Consider the following 15258-nt stretch of genomic DNA (forward strand, 5'->3'; position numbering starts at 1 on the left):
CTTGTAGTTTTGTAGTTTTCTTACGGATCCAACATGGCTGCAGCAGACGTGAAACTCTCTTTCGATCTAGCTGTAGACAGTGTTTTAAATAGTTTAGAGCCAGTTTATTTTAAAAGAACAACGTTTGACTTTACACTCCTGTTTCACCACCAAAAAGGATGTTTTAGCTTTGCTTCCAACAGGACTCGGCAAAAGCCTAATCTACCAACTAGCCCCGCTACCGCTCACTGCTGTAACCACGGTGATCTGGCTACGAGCCGGGGACAGCGGAGCCCCCAGAGACCCCCAGCAGCTCGTCTATTACCCATAAAATCAGTGGATGTGTGTGGCTGAATGACATGAGGGGGAATAAGGCGTAAAAATAAATAATCTTGCAGAAAGCGAGAACTGGAGAAGCAAAGCAGCAAGCAACACTCTCTCACAGACACACACGGACACAGACACACACACACACACACACACACACTAACACTGCCGGTAGACTGTGAGCAGCCAGAGCCAGAACATGCTGCAGAAAAACGTTGCAGAAGCAGAATTGAGCATTTTAGTCTCAAAGTAGAGATGGGCTAGTCTGGCTATGTAAACATCAATTTCTGTCTCTCTACATACGCCATCTGGTATAACTGATCTGATTGGCTAAGAGCTACCTACAGACGCTTTTGATAGACATTTGTAGCGCCCAATAAACGGCTCCGGAGGATCGTAAACCACGCCTCCTCTATAGAGAAATTCATTGCTGGTGTCCAGACTATCATCATTTGTGATATAGTCTGGTGTTAGCCAGGCTAGAATCAGACTGCAGTAAGTTCACTTACAGTGGTCTGATTTGACTGTGATACAGTATAGCCTTGTATTTCTTCGTTGTGTTGAAAAGTGAAGACAGAGTTGTTAAACACTTTTGAATACACTTATAACAAAATCAATTTGAAAATGTGTATTCACTGATAACAAAATATAAAAGCTGAAAGAAGACAACAACATTGTAGTCACTACACTCTGTTTCTGCATTATTATTAGAAGCTTCTACAGCAAAACCAGAGTGCAGTAACTACATTTTTGGGGTCAAAGGTCAAATAAATGATCATGATTTTTGAGCATAAAAATGACATCATCAATACATGTAGAAATAAGTGTCATATCACTGACCTACCTATAACCCATTTGGCTGGCCAATAAAAAAACATTAAAAAACTTTAAAGCAGTTTTTCTCAGTTTCACCCTTTGTGTAGTTACTGTAGTTAGGCTTTGTAGGACAGTATACACCTGTGATGACATCCACCTGTCCCTGAAATCGATGACAGCCCTAATTATGCATGACATGAGTTAAATAAAGATTCACCCCCATACAGCTGTCAATTAGCTAGAGAGTAATAACACCTTACACACCAGTGCTTACTTTGAGATCCTCGGGCAGAGGTCTCCTGAATGTTCCAGAGGCCCAGCTGGAAAATAAGCGTTGGATGCGTTTGGAGTCAGGGCCCCGAGGGGGTCTCTTCTTAAAACATACTTTTATCGGAGAGCCTTTCCCGATTTTACCTTAATCAGGAAAGGCAGAAAGAATCCTTGGCTTTCTTTTTTACTTTTTTACCCTTTTATTTGTCTTTTGTATCTCTAACTCTGTTTTGGATTGTGTTTTTATTACTATTTTATTCTATTGTTTTTACTGTTTTTAGTATTTTATTCTTTTTATTCTTTTTATTTATACCCAGTTGTGTATGATTTATTCTATTTTAATAACTGTACAGCACTTTTGGTCAACTGAGGTTGTTTTTAAATGTGCGCTATAAATAAACTTTGACTTGACTTTGTCTTAATCCTTAAATTTCCTTGAACTGTCTTTTAATTGCACAGAATATTGTCATTTTCTTATTCAATAGCCTTGGTATTACTACAATAACATTACATATACACTTGACTTTGTAAAGCACAATGTAACGTGTTTTGGAAAGGGCTCTATAAATTATTATTATTATTATTATTATTATTATTATTATTATTATATTCGAGACTAAAACTGTTTTTGTACCAGCTTGTAAACATATTTATTTTTGCTGTTAACTTGTGCATTTTACCATGGGGTCTATGTGGAATTTTGGAGCCAGCCTCAAGTGGACGTTTGAGGAACTGCAGTTTTTGTCTTCCACGTTGGATCTTTTTTCTTTTCTTTTTTTTAGCTCGGGAGATTGCTGCTTGTTTATGCTCCACAAGTTAAAATTAGGGGTTGTGTTATTAAATTATATTTTTTAATACAAAATATTACAAGTATAGTAAAAAATATACTATTAAAAATAACCTTCACCTAAAATGAATACTGACAAATTAACCTTGCTCAACATAAATAAAGTTATACAAGTGGCGCTATCTGCCAGCCTGTTCATTCATTCTGTTGGCACTGTTCACTCACACACATTAAGAAAAAGATTGATAGTCACATAACTGTATGCCAAAACAGATTCCCAATACCCACCTCTGTTATTGAGGATGTAAAAATCCTGAAATTTAGAGGTAGTTTTTGAAAGGTATATCTGGCTTTCTTTATAGAAAGTAGAGCGACTCACTTTCTGTCTCCTCCTCTTTAGATCTGTGTGGGAAAGCGGGATGACGGCGAGGAGTTTCTGAAGCTGAGCAGCGGGAAGAAGAGAGGGCTGGTCCCGGCTGAATCCATAGAGGAGATCTGAGGCGCACATCAACATCTTTCCACTTGCCCTCTGGGAGAAACCCATCTTCAGACTGTCCCCGCCACCCCTCCTTCCCCCTGCCCCTGAGAAACAGACGCAGACTCTCCAACCGGTCCTGACTGACTTAAACCAAACACAGGATGAAAAACACACACTTGTGCAAAGAGCTGGAACCGCAGCCGCTCATGAGCACGTGGTTTCCAGTTTGATTGATTTACTGTCTTTAATAGAGTGTACAGTTATGCAGTAGTCCTTCTCTAAGAAAATGAACTGTTTCTAAGCAGTCTAGTTCTATCTTTCCAGTACAGAAATCAGTGTTTAGTTAGACAAAAGGGTGCACAAGTAAAAAAAATAAATAAATGAAATGCTTTAAATATGCTTGCCAGATGCTGGTTCACATTTTGTTTTTCCCCATCAAAAAGATGTCTGCCAACGTGGGAGGAGGCTGAGTCCTGTCATGGGAACATGATGCTTCTGTCACTGTCCTTTCTTCTTTCTACCCACTCCGTATGTCTCATCCCTATCTACTCATGTCAGGGTCCCTGGCCCAGGGACTGATATCAGCTTCTTGTAGACTGGTACACAACATTAAGCACTTGCCAAGGACAACCACTGCCAGCCAGAGAAAACTGCTGCCATTCAGACGGAGAGGAGAATCAGATGAAAGGAGTAATCACGATCCGAAAATCCTCAGTGTCAGGCTGAGTTAAAGCTGCACTAGCTGAGTCGAGGGTGCAGAAATGAGAGGATTCTCAAAGGACAATTGAAAGCCTCTGTGGATCTTTTTGGAAACTTTTTTTTTCACTGACTTCTTTCACGTAAAATAACAATGAAAGAATGGTGCAAAGAAATGCGTCAGCGTATTGATATAGAGCATAAATCAGCACTGTGCTCCGCTGAAAGGTCAGATCAACAAATGTTGCAAAATAAGCCTTTCAACCATCTACAAGACATAAACTTCCATGAATTTCTTGAACATTTCTCTAGCCTTTTTCTTTTCAATTATCCATTTTTGTGCAAAGTATGTTGCTGTGATTGTCTGTGAGTCTTACTGTTTTAAACAAAGATGATGCAGGAGGAATCAAAAAGAGGAGAGATGAAACTTCTCTCTAAGAAAAACAGGAAGGGTTGGTTGTCGTCCCTTGTTTGGTTTGTGAGCACCGAGCAAGACCTTCCAAGTGTAGCAGTGGCTGTTGCTGTGTTTCTGTTTTTACAAAAAGGAGCTTGACGGGCATGAAAGAGTTTGTACGTGCAGAGACCCACTGAGGAGCTGCAGGGAGTGTTGCAAATGTTGCACAGCATTATGACATGACTTCACTGGAGCTGGAACAGTGGTGAATAAAACCTCGGGCAGCAAGCGTGCCAGAAAAAACAACACAATGGGGATATTTCCGACCGTGACAAGTAGTCTAAGTTTCCCTGACAGCTTGGAGGAGGAACGCAGGAGAACCGAGGAAGGAGGAGGTGCACTTAGAGGAGTGACATCATTGTTGAGCCATTATGAGTCAGTGTGTGCATGCAGGTAGTGTTGTGGCCATGGGTGCACCAGTCATCATTGATCAAATGTCAGCCTGTCATCTCCATCTTCTGCTCTCTGCTTGGCCTCTCTTTATTGATGCGGCTGTTCAGCTATGGCATAAAGTGAAAGTGTTTCTTTCTTTCTTTCTTTCTCTCTTGCACTGTACTTTGATGCTTTAAACTTCCTCTGTTTCATCAATGTCTTGTGTAACACATTTGACGCATTTCTTTCGAAGGACACCTTGTTCTAGAGAGAGGATACACGCTCATGGGAAAATCTGTAGGTTTTAAGCACAGAATGCAAGAGTGGATCGATGGCAATGGCAAATGATGAAATAATTTAACTTGTAAGTCTTCTTTCAGAGTGCACAGATTCAGCTAATGTGGTCATTCTTTAGCCAACATTTCAATTTTTAGGAGAGAAATAAGCTTGTCTTCTTGTAAAAGCGAGAATTATCACTTTATTTTGTGTCATCGGGATAAGTTGTCCTTTTTGTTGAGGTATTTCCTTCATAGTGATCAACTATAATTTATGGGCTTAAATTTGTCTCATTAATACCTGCACTGCAAAAAAGCCAACTTGTATTTTTTGGCCTAAAACAGTGAATTTAGTTGGTTTAACTTGGAAATATAAATTATTGATATTTAGGGCAATAATGTAAGTTAGCACAACAAAGGAAGCCAGTTGTCTGCTCAAAAACAAGTTGGTGAGTTGTTGTTACTTATATGTTTAAGTTGGGGTTCACAACAAGGGACAATAGTTCTGCTAACTCTTATTTCTTTGTTGTGAAATGCAGGAAAGCGGTGAAATTCGGTCACCAGTGAAAGCTAGCGGCTAACTGATGCTAGCGGCGCTGCTTGTTACAGCTACAAGAGTAGCCATTAGCGTATCAATGCTAACTCAAAATTATGGTCGCAACATTAGCTGACATTTAATAGCAGAAGTAAGGATTAAAAGTTATTACAATGTAAATTATAAGTTAGTACAACTTACAGTTGAGTTGACAAAATGCTGAATTCAGAGTTGAGCAAACTCAAAAACAAAACTTAAAATATTTAGTTTAATTGTCCAACTTAAGATTTTATCGAAGTTTGTTGCCTTGAAATTTTGATTTCACCCAACTTTTCTTTTTTTGCAGTGTGTGTGATCTACAAATAGTCCTTGATTTGCACGTGTTTTGCTATCCACAAATACAAATTTCTAATTTGTAACTTGTACTTTGGTTTTAACAAATATGTGTGTAATTGTAAATATATTGTGTATTTGTAAATACACAATTTTCCATTTGTAAAAACAAAAAAGCCATCTGTAAAACTGAAAATTCTGCCGGCACGGAAACGCACCAGCCCAACTGAAATTAATTGAAAAAGGTCGCCGGCGTCTCTGTCTGAACTGTCTTTTGGAGCAGGCCATGTTGTCATAACTCAGTCAGTACGTCTACATGCACAGCTTACTTGAGCTATGCTCAAAATGTCTCTTTCCTCTCGGCTCTGGTGCGCTGGCCGTGCAGGGTAATTAAACGTGCGGGCCATTTGTGAATCATGAGCTGTTTGTTTGTGGATGTGTGTGGATCTCGACAAGAATGTCTCAAAAATATGTAATTGAGGAAAGAGATGCGTGTGTGATTGGCGTTCCACAAATGCTATATCACACTTCACCAGCAGATTTTCCAGTTTTACAAATGCCTTTTTGTTTTTTAACGAATACAAATGTATTTGTAAAAACCAACACACGTTGCAAATCCTAAATTCGTGTTTGTGAATCTGTGGATCTCGTCAAGAACGTTTCAAAAATGGGTCTTTGAGGAAAGTCACACTTCACAAACAGAATTTTCAGTTTTACAGATGGCTTTTTAGTTTTTACAAACAGAAAATTGTGTATTTACAAATACACAATATATTTACAAATACACACATATTTGTTAAAACCAAAATACAAGTTACAAATTAGAAATTTGTATTTGTGGATAGCAAAACACGTGTGCAAATCAAGGACTATTTGTAGATCACCCTCTGTGCTTTTACAGGTATTAATGAGACAAATTTAAGCGCATAATAATTCACAATGGAGCTCTTGGAAGCTGGCTTCTTTTGTGCGTCACAAAATACTAGAGATGGAGCAGCGTAAACAATACGGCAAATCTGGTGTCAGAGTAGTCCGAGCAGAACTGGATTTTTGAGTTTGTACCCATGTAAACACTTTGTCGTCTTGCAATGTGCCTAGTTTTATGTAGCATCACATGTTCCCACCTTTTTGAGGATTCAAGGTGTTAAGTATGTGTTTGGATGTAGTTCACAGACATTGATTGGCCACATACCTCAATAAAAGGTCTTTACAAAACAGTCTCTGCCCTTTAAATATCTGCAGATGACATGATTCACCAGCACGTGTGAATGCTTCATCACATAGTTCTGCATGATAGAAACGTTTTCCTGTATGTGTAATACTATTCAAGCCCGAAGAGATCGCAGGGAGTTTCTGAACGAGGCTGCTTTAATGGCGAGTTTTAATGGTGCCCATGCATAATGCACCATCCTCCATCCATAAACAGTCAGTGCTGTGCACAGAGGAATGCCAAAGTGATGCTGAAAACACAGACGCAACATAAATATCACGTACTGGCACTGCTGGAGGGAGAGCAAACCAGACAGTTTTATTTAATCACACACAGCTACAAAAAAGCAGAGGAAGAGAAATTAAGTTTTTTGCAACAAGGAATGAAATCAAGGAAACCAACACTAATTGGTTTGACTGATTTGGTTTTATTTATACAAAAGAAAAAGATCACTGATTTACTTAATGGGGAAATCTGTCAGCAAAGCAAGTTAGCTCGGGCAGTCTTGGTGTGAGCTGAAAGCTTTGTGGATGTCATGTAGCATAAGCCGAGCATCACAGAGCCAAACAGTTCCCTGTTATTTCAGAAGAATTCATATTTACACCAGAGTTAACAATGAGCGAATCTGCTGTAGGATTCATTCTTTAGCTGAAAAGCTAATTAAGCACCTCAGTCAACAGTAAATGTACATTTGAGCTTTTTTGATCTCCATGCTGCGGTCACTATTGTACTAATCAATGTGACGGTTTCTAAACATTTTAGATTTATTATATTCAGGGGTGCAGATGGGATTTTTGAACTGGGTGGGACGAAGCTGTCAGCAAATGATTTCAACTCAATTAGTTATTTTTCCACTCCATGCCTGAACCAAATACCAATATGTTTTAGTCAAACATTTTTATATGAACTGTAGTGTAAACCAGCTATTCTCAACCTTGGGGTCGGGACCCCAATTGGGGTCGCGAGATGATTTCTGGGGGTCGCCAAATCATTTTAGAAGTCAGCTCTGTCTCCACTGTGTTAAAGTGTTCATGTGTTAATGTGTTTTAGTCTTTTTGGTCATTTATTGTCATCTTTTTGGTCATTTTGTGGTCAATTTGTGTCTTTTTTGGTCATTTTGTTTCCTTTTTTTGGTAATTTTGTGTCTTTTTTGGGTCATTTTGTGTCTCTTGATCATTTTGTTTCCTTTTTTGGTCATTTTGTTTACTTTTTTGGTCATTTTGTTTACTTTTTTTTGGTCATTTTGTTTCTTTTTTGGTCATTTTGTTTACTTTTTTGGGTCATTTTGTTTCTTTTTTGGGTCATTTTTTGTCTTTTCTGGTTATTTTGTGCCCTTTTTTGATCATTTTTTGGTCATTTTCTTTCTTTTTTGGGTGGTCTCAACTGTGCGTGTGAGATTGTGTTCAGTGAGCGGGGGTCGCGGACAACATGCATGTTAAATTGGGGGTCGCGACTCAAAAAGGTTGAGAACCACTGGTGTAAACAACAACCAACATATTTACATAAATAAAAAGAAGTTTGTACATGAAATTCCCAGTGCAGCCAAACAAATTTACTGACTTGAAGCTGACTCAATGTAGGACCCAAAAACATCTCTCCTCCTTTATCACCCTGAACATACTGCTGGGTTATTTCTTGTCTGCACAGTCTGTCAAGTCTTGAGGACCAGTGTTTCCCACAGGATTTTCCGGGACTACGATGGGGGGACCCAAACAAAGTACAAAGTGTAACTTAGTACACAGAATGCACTTAGTTACATTGCATCACTGGTTTTTATCTACTAGTGTTTGACCAGTTTTGTTTCTATGGGCCCTGGTTTTGCCATGTTTTGTTTTTTAACTGTCTGCCTTGTTTTCATCACCTATAACTGGAACGACAAGAAAAAGACTTATAAACTTTAAGCATTATCCTGAGTCATGAATTTGGGATCTTTTTCTGTGCTGGCTCCAGTGAGCTTAATACGTTTAGTCATTTTGAAGCTGTGTTCATCCCTGAAAGTGAAACAAATTTCTGCCTGGCGTCATTTGTATCCCAGTCACCATTCAGAGGTCCTGCCGGCGAACCCGCCATTTTTTTCTTCCGGAGGGCGTCGCAGGCTCAAATTTAGGAGTATACTTAATAATCTGATGTTATATGAAATTAGAAGATCTAAGGAATCCCTGGACCAACTCTAACCCATGTCATTATACCATGTCAAGAAGTTGCTGAAAAAACTCTGCAAAGTTAGGCTATCTTGGCGGTTTTCAAAGTGGTCATGTGACCGCTGATGTCATGCTATCTCAATGAAAATAGTCTCTCTGTGTTCCCACAAGTCTCCACTTTACATGCATGCAGCTTAATGAATAACTTTTTTAAATTGAAACCTATTAGGGTGTATAAAGGGTTATAACATTAGTAGAGGCTTTCTAAAGTCAATTTCCATGTTCAACTATGTCCCATAAGTTGTTGCAGCAATTTTTGGGTAGATACCATTTGCTACACACATTTGGTGCTCAATAATGCAATTTTATTCATATCAAGAATGGATAAAAATGGCCAGAAAACCCTCCAGAATATAACCTCAATATGCCAAGATCTTTGGAATAACATAGAAGAATCCATGCTGTGATTTGGGTTAAAAGATTTTGGTAATTTTGGAGATTTCTGTATTTTCAGTGATTGGATGACAAGCACTTCTGTTCTTCAAACTGCTGAGAAACCCTCTTATTGTCATTATACCTAGGAAAGTTGCACATCCCCTGAATGCTTTAGGTATCTAGTTTGTGGTTGTAAAGTTTCATGACGCTGTGATTATCCTAGAGGTCACAGCAGCTCATTTTATACACTGGGGTCGAGACTCAAGAGATGCCCTCACTGCAATGAACTGGCTACTACTGATGACAAACATCATCCCACATGAAGAAAACTGGCCTCATTGAATGCACAAGAGTCTCAGCTTTCCAGTGATACCCAGTTTATGTGATTCAAATCCTGTTTAGGGACCTCAGTATGCACAAATATTTAAATACACTAGGCAGAAATGGCAAATTTGTACTACATGAGAAAATGTGTTTTTTTTTTCCTTAAAACAGCAAATGTAATGACTATCAAGCGTCTTTGTCGGCAAATTAGCATGCTTAAATGCAATTGCAACGTGTCTAAAATTTGCTTTGTCTTCTATCTGAACTGTTATGACAGAAGCTTATTGATGCAGCCATGAGGGAGCGCTGTAGGCAAGACATTTTGGAGACGAAAGACTGAGAAAGCGGCTGTTAATATACTTTCTAAACTGTGCTTCCACAACAAGAAGCAAGCTGGCTGACCTGATCTGTGGAACTGCACTTGAACTGGTGTTGTGGAGTCGCTCAGTCCCAGAGAGCTGTGAGCAAGGACAGTGGCCTGGAGGTTAGTCACCACACAGACATGCGCGCAGATGGCACAAAGGACGTCCCCCCCAGATTCATAGTGAAAATATTCAGTGTAAATTGAACACACCATAAGGCGCTACGGGAATAACGTGCTAGAACCACCTTCAAAAAAAAGCAAACACATGTAGCTTTCCAAATAAGAGCAGGTGGATGTGTAAGTCCCCCACAGAATTTACAAGAAGACTGTCAAAATAAGAGCCTTAAATAAAACAGAAGAACCCTTATTCTCCTTTACAATAAATCATAAAAAAATATGCAATGATTAAGATGGAATAGTGGCATTAGAATGTGCAAGAGGCGCTAAATTTAGGCTTTTAGGACAAAAAGTTATCCAGGGATGCATGCCCCCGGACTCCCCTGCTTTGTTTGGGTCCCCCCATCGTAGTCTCGGAAAATCCTGTGGGAAACACTAGTCCTCAAGTTTTTGGGTCCTTCATTGAGTCAGCTTCAAGTCAGTAAATTTGTTTGGCTGCACTGGGAATTTCATGTACAAACTTCTTTTTATTTATGTAAATATGTTGGTTGTTGTTTACACTACAGTTCATTTAAAAATGTTTGTAAATGTAAAACATATTTGGGTTAAGGCATGGAGTGGAAAAATAACTCAGAGTTGAAATCATTTGCTGACAGCTTCGTCCCCCCCAGTTCAAAAATCCCATCTGCACCCATGACCCCACACACACACACACATACACACACACACACACACTAGACAGGTTACATTTACCCAGGAAAGTTTTCACACCTTCACATCTATTAACCATGAGCCTGGTTAGCATAGCAGCACTGTTACTGCTTCAAACAGGTAAAGATTTCTCTAACTGCTTTTTTCCTGCACGCTTGTCTGAATCTTCACATAGACAAATATGAAAAGCTCTTGTTTCTTCTTTGTTTGAAAGTTTAGTAGTACTGTATGTAAGTGGTTTGCATTATAAGTCACAGTTTGAGCAGAGCTGTCGCTGCTTTGCATCATGTAAACTTGTGCTTTAGAGTATAAACACATGGTGAGTTGTTACCATGTAAAGTGCGTTAGCGTTCAGAATACTTGGGTTACACTGCTGACGGCTGTTGAAATCAGCGACCATTTTCTGGGCCTTTTTTGGAGTAGAATTCAACTACATTCTTACACAGAGCTGCACTTGCTGAGTAATGTTTTGACATAACAGTGGATAAACAATGGCAGCATTTTCTCTTTTTGGCCGAAGTTTTTACTTTAAAGGCCAACTCTGCTGGTGCATCCGTGTGATTTGTGGATATAAAATTGGTTTTGTTTGACACCAGCTGGACAATAGCTGCTTTCTTGACAAGGTCATACCTGATGATCCCGGGGTGTCTTTTGTGCAGACTAACACAGTTACAATGACATGCATCATTAAAAAAGAAAAAAACATTTGTGATTGTAGTAAAATGGAATTTTTATATATACACTACCGGTCAAAAGTTTTAGAACACCCCAATTTTTCCAGTTTTTTATTGAAAATCAAGCAGTTCAAGTCAAATGAACAGCTTGAAAGGGTACAAAGGTAAATGGTGAACTGCCAGAGGTAAATAAAAAAAGGTAAGCTTAACCAAAACTGGAAAATAATGTACATTTCAGAATTATACAAGTAGGCCTTTTTCAGGGAACAAGAAATGGGTTAACAACTTAACTCTATGGAGTCTTGGGCTATTTTGTCCATTTTTGAATTCTTTTCATGTCTTTGTAAGTCATTTTGTGTCTTTTTTTGGTCATTTTGTGTCTTTTTTTGTCATTTTGTGTCTTTTGGTGTCTTTTTTGTCATTTTGTGTCTTTTTTTAGTCCTTTAGTCCAACATAAAATGTGATTTTTACTTTCAAAACACTATCATGCTCAATAAAGAATTTTAAATGTTGCAAATGTGCATTAATTTCAGAGTACACTGAGACATTAAACTGCATCATTTTCAATTCAATTCTGGAAAAGTTGGTGTGTTCTAAAACTTTTGACCAGTAGTGTACATGTAGAATAAAAATTATTTTGACAGAAATATAATAATTTTTAAGCTTAATTTTGGTTACAGAAACGTTCATAACCTATGATCTGTTCTGAAAGTTAAAATTCTAATGATAATAAGATAAGATATTCCTTTGTTAGTCCCACACAAATTTCCATTGTTTCAGCTGCAAGAAGTGTATAGGAAAAATATAAAGAAGCATCAATCAACAATAAATAGAAACAAGCAATAGTATTAACAATTTAAACAAGAAATATAAAAAAATATGAACACTTTAAACAATAAGAAATATACAATTACAAACAATATATATTATATAATGCCTGTTTTCACAGTTTCTTTCTACAATAACAAGAAGAAAACACACTTTTCAAACAAGACGACAGGATTCAGAAGGGTTCTAGACATTTTTGAGATACAAATAATTTATTTCTGCAGTGTGAACACCACCACAGATACACTCCTGTCTTCAGTCAGTTGAAGCCACTGAGTTTCACCCCCAGCTCTGGCTGCTACACCTCTATTAACACTAACAGTGCTTCCCATCTGCTGTGACTCAGAGTACGGTGAGTCCTCTCAAGCTGATGAAACCTTCCCGTGTGGAGGAGCGTCACTGAACAGTTCCATCTTCTTTCTCACTTCTTTTAATCCTTTCATTTCATCTTTTTTTGGGCTCGATCGGCCTCTCTCAATCATTTCCCTGCCTCCTTTCTTACCTTCAGACCTTCAGACTCTCCCCTGTCTTTCACTGTCTGTGTAATCTTCTGGCTCACTTCCTCTTTCTGTCTCTCTCCTATCTCTTTCTGTCACTGCCTTAATGCCAATGTCTGGCTCTGAGTTTCTCTCAAGAGAAGCAAACAAGGGGATGAATATTTCCTTTTCCTTTTTTTCCCCCTCAGCTCTTGCTTTGACATTACTTATGATTAAAGTTATTGTGTGGAGGCTCTATTTGGACTCGCCTCGCCTGATTTGATTATGGAGGAATATCTGAGGATGCTCCGAAGCTGCTGAAAGTAAAATTGCTTATTAATAATGCCTCATTTCTGCTGGATGCTCCTGCTCAGCTTGGCTATTACGTTGAATTTCTAAGGTAGTAAAGCGACAGGAGGGGGACAATTATGGCCTGGTGTAAATGTGGCTATTTCTGAAATCTGGCCCAGTGTCATATCTGGCCGACCCTGTACGGACCCTGCAGGGGTTTGTTTGTGCTCCTGTATAATAAATGTCCACTATCATTATTCAGAATGTCCCCTGTTGTTATTATTACGTCTCATGACCTTTCCCTGTGCCTCCAACCAAGTGTCAGGACTAACAGCCTCTGCACCTTCTGCCCTGATCCAGGTGAACACGGAGCCGTAACATCAATCGAAACAGACAGACAGAAAGAAAGAGAGAGAGAAACAGAGAGAGCATCAGCTGCCGTTCTGAACATTTTGTTCCTCGTCTTTTATCACTCATCAACGTGGTTCATTTGAGCTGTCCTCTAAATGTTTGTGCAGTTGGGTGCAGTGTGGTTTGTGTGACCAGAATCACGACATGAGGAGCAAGAACGGACCAAATCTAGTTTGGCAGTTATGAGTAAGTAGCTCACTACACTTAGCAAATGCTTATATTCTGCCTTTCTTTACCTATTTACAAAAAAAAACTTAAATTCATGACACTTTATGCAATGTTAACCCATAAGAACCTATGGTGACACCTGTGTAACAAACACTTTACATCTTCTAGAATCTCCCATATTCTGCTTTATGCTTCACATTAACTCATTAAATCCCTAAGTGATGTAAACTCAACACCCTGGTGTGGTGGTCATGTGACTGTGACAAGAAGTGACTTCTCCAAAATGTGGCTGTGACTGGAAACAGAAATGTGAAAAAGTAGCTAATTTCAAAAAGCATATTTTTGTTACGAGGCTAAGTTTAAACCCATTTAACAATTCTAATCAGTTAACATGGTGTCCTGTATTGTATTTAACTTGTTCTGACCAGATTTCCTGAACAAATTAAAGTCAAAATTATGATATGTTATTGAGATGCAAACAAAAGTGCAAATGGTTATTTGTTTTTATTTATTATTGCAAAGATGCAAAGTAAAAAGGCAATTTTGTGTTTCTGTAAGCAGAGAATGTGTCTAGTTTTTTCAAAATACCATAAACGCCCATTGTATTGTACATGTCACATCACAGATCTTTGAAATTTAGGGGTAGTATTTTTTTTTTAAAACATCAATTTTTTAAAAACACATCCTTTAAGGATAACTGGGTCTGGGTTCTTAAGGGTTAATGGCAGCCTCAAAGCTGCCAAACCTAGCATGGATGGATGTCTAAAAATTTTGCACGGAAATTTGTAAAATAATTTTTGTCCTTCTGATTTTTTATGGAGAAAGCAGCTGTTAATATACTTTTTTTTCTTTTTTCTGATAAAAATGATAAAAGTCAATAAAAAACTTTAATTCTCTATATTTAAAAGAATAACTTTGTGAGTTCTTATGAATGCTGAGCAATATTTGTATGGGGGAAAAATATATTTCATTAGATTTCCACCGTCAGAAATATTTCAGTCCAATGAAATACTTTGTTCCAGCTGTTGTCATACCTCAAAGTATTCTCATGAACCTGATTGTCATGTTTTCAAATGAAAACTTTTGCAACACTGCTCGTCTGATATCCAACAAAATAACAGTGTGTGTTTTTAAACGTTTTAGCAACACTGCTTTATACAGGTGATGATGCTGATTAAACATGTTGTTAATGTTCTGAAACGGCACCTGTTTATTATATTTAAAATAATATTTAAAAGACAAAACACACAAAGCTCACATATGACAGAAACGTGAGCAAATCGCACACATCTAAATAAAGAAGAAATAGAAAGAAGTGCATCATAGTGGACACATTTTCATAGGAATGCATTAAACAGAGCAGTTGAAACTTGACCACGTCACCAAATCAGCAAGCTCACTGAAAAAAAAAGGTGCCCACGTCAGGGTGCAACTTAAAATTATTACTCACATACAGAGCTACTGTAGCAGGCGACAGCCTCCTGGTCTGAGCATGGAGGCCAACCAGGAAGTGCCTTAACCCTATAAAGCCTGAACCGTGAAATAATTGCCAGAAAATTCAAAATTTTCTAAACTGGAGTGCTTGTTGAACCGGCTAACATTTTTTTCAATTCAATATCAATTTTCATATATGAATTTAATTTGGATCATATTTGATACATCAGGTCTTTTTGTGCAATTTGTTGCTCACAGTTTGCTTTTCTTAAACTCACATAATCACATAAAACCAAATATTTTTAACCAAATAAAACTTTGACTTTCCTTTTAACATTTTCCTCAAACAAAC

General features: G+C 38.1%; 1 protein-coding gene across 2 annotated transcripts in view; it reads left to right on the forward strand.

Annotated features, from left to right (window-relative positions):
- LOC131983159 (SH3 and cysteine-rich domain-containing protein 2-like) overlaps positions 1-5858 on the forward strand; it is a 44632-nt gene extending 38774 nt beyond the window's left edge. For both annotated transcript variants that reach the window (XM_059347796.1, XM_059347797.1), the window contains one exon: positions 2580-5858. In XM_059347796.1, coding sequence (XP_059203779.1) covers positions 2580-2678 — 99 coding nt within the window. In that variant the 3' untranslated portion in view covers positions 2679-5858. The remainder of the gene's footprint in view (positions 1-2579) is intronic.
- The last annotated feature ends 9400 nt before the right edge of the window (positions 5859-15258 follow it).

This window comes from Centropristis striata, chromosome 13 (assembly GCF_030273125.1).
Source record: "Centropristis striata isolate RG_2023a ecotype Rhode Island chromosome 13, C.striata_1.0, whole genome shotgun sequence".
NCBI classification, from domain to species: domain Eukaryota; kingdom Metazoa; phylum Chordata; class Actinopteri; order Perciformes; family Serranidae; genus Centropristis; species Centropristis striata.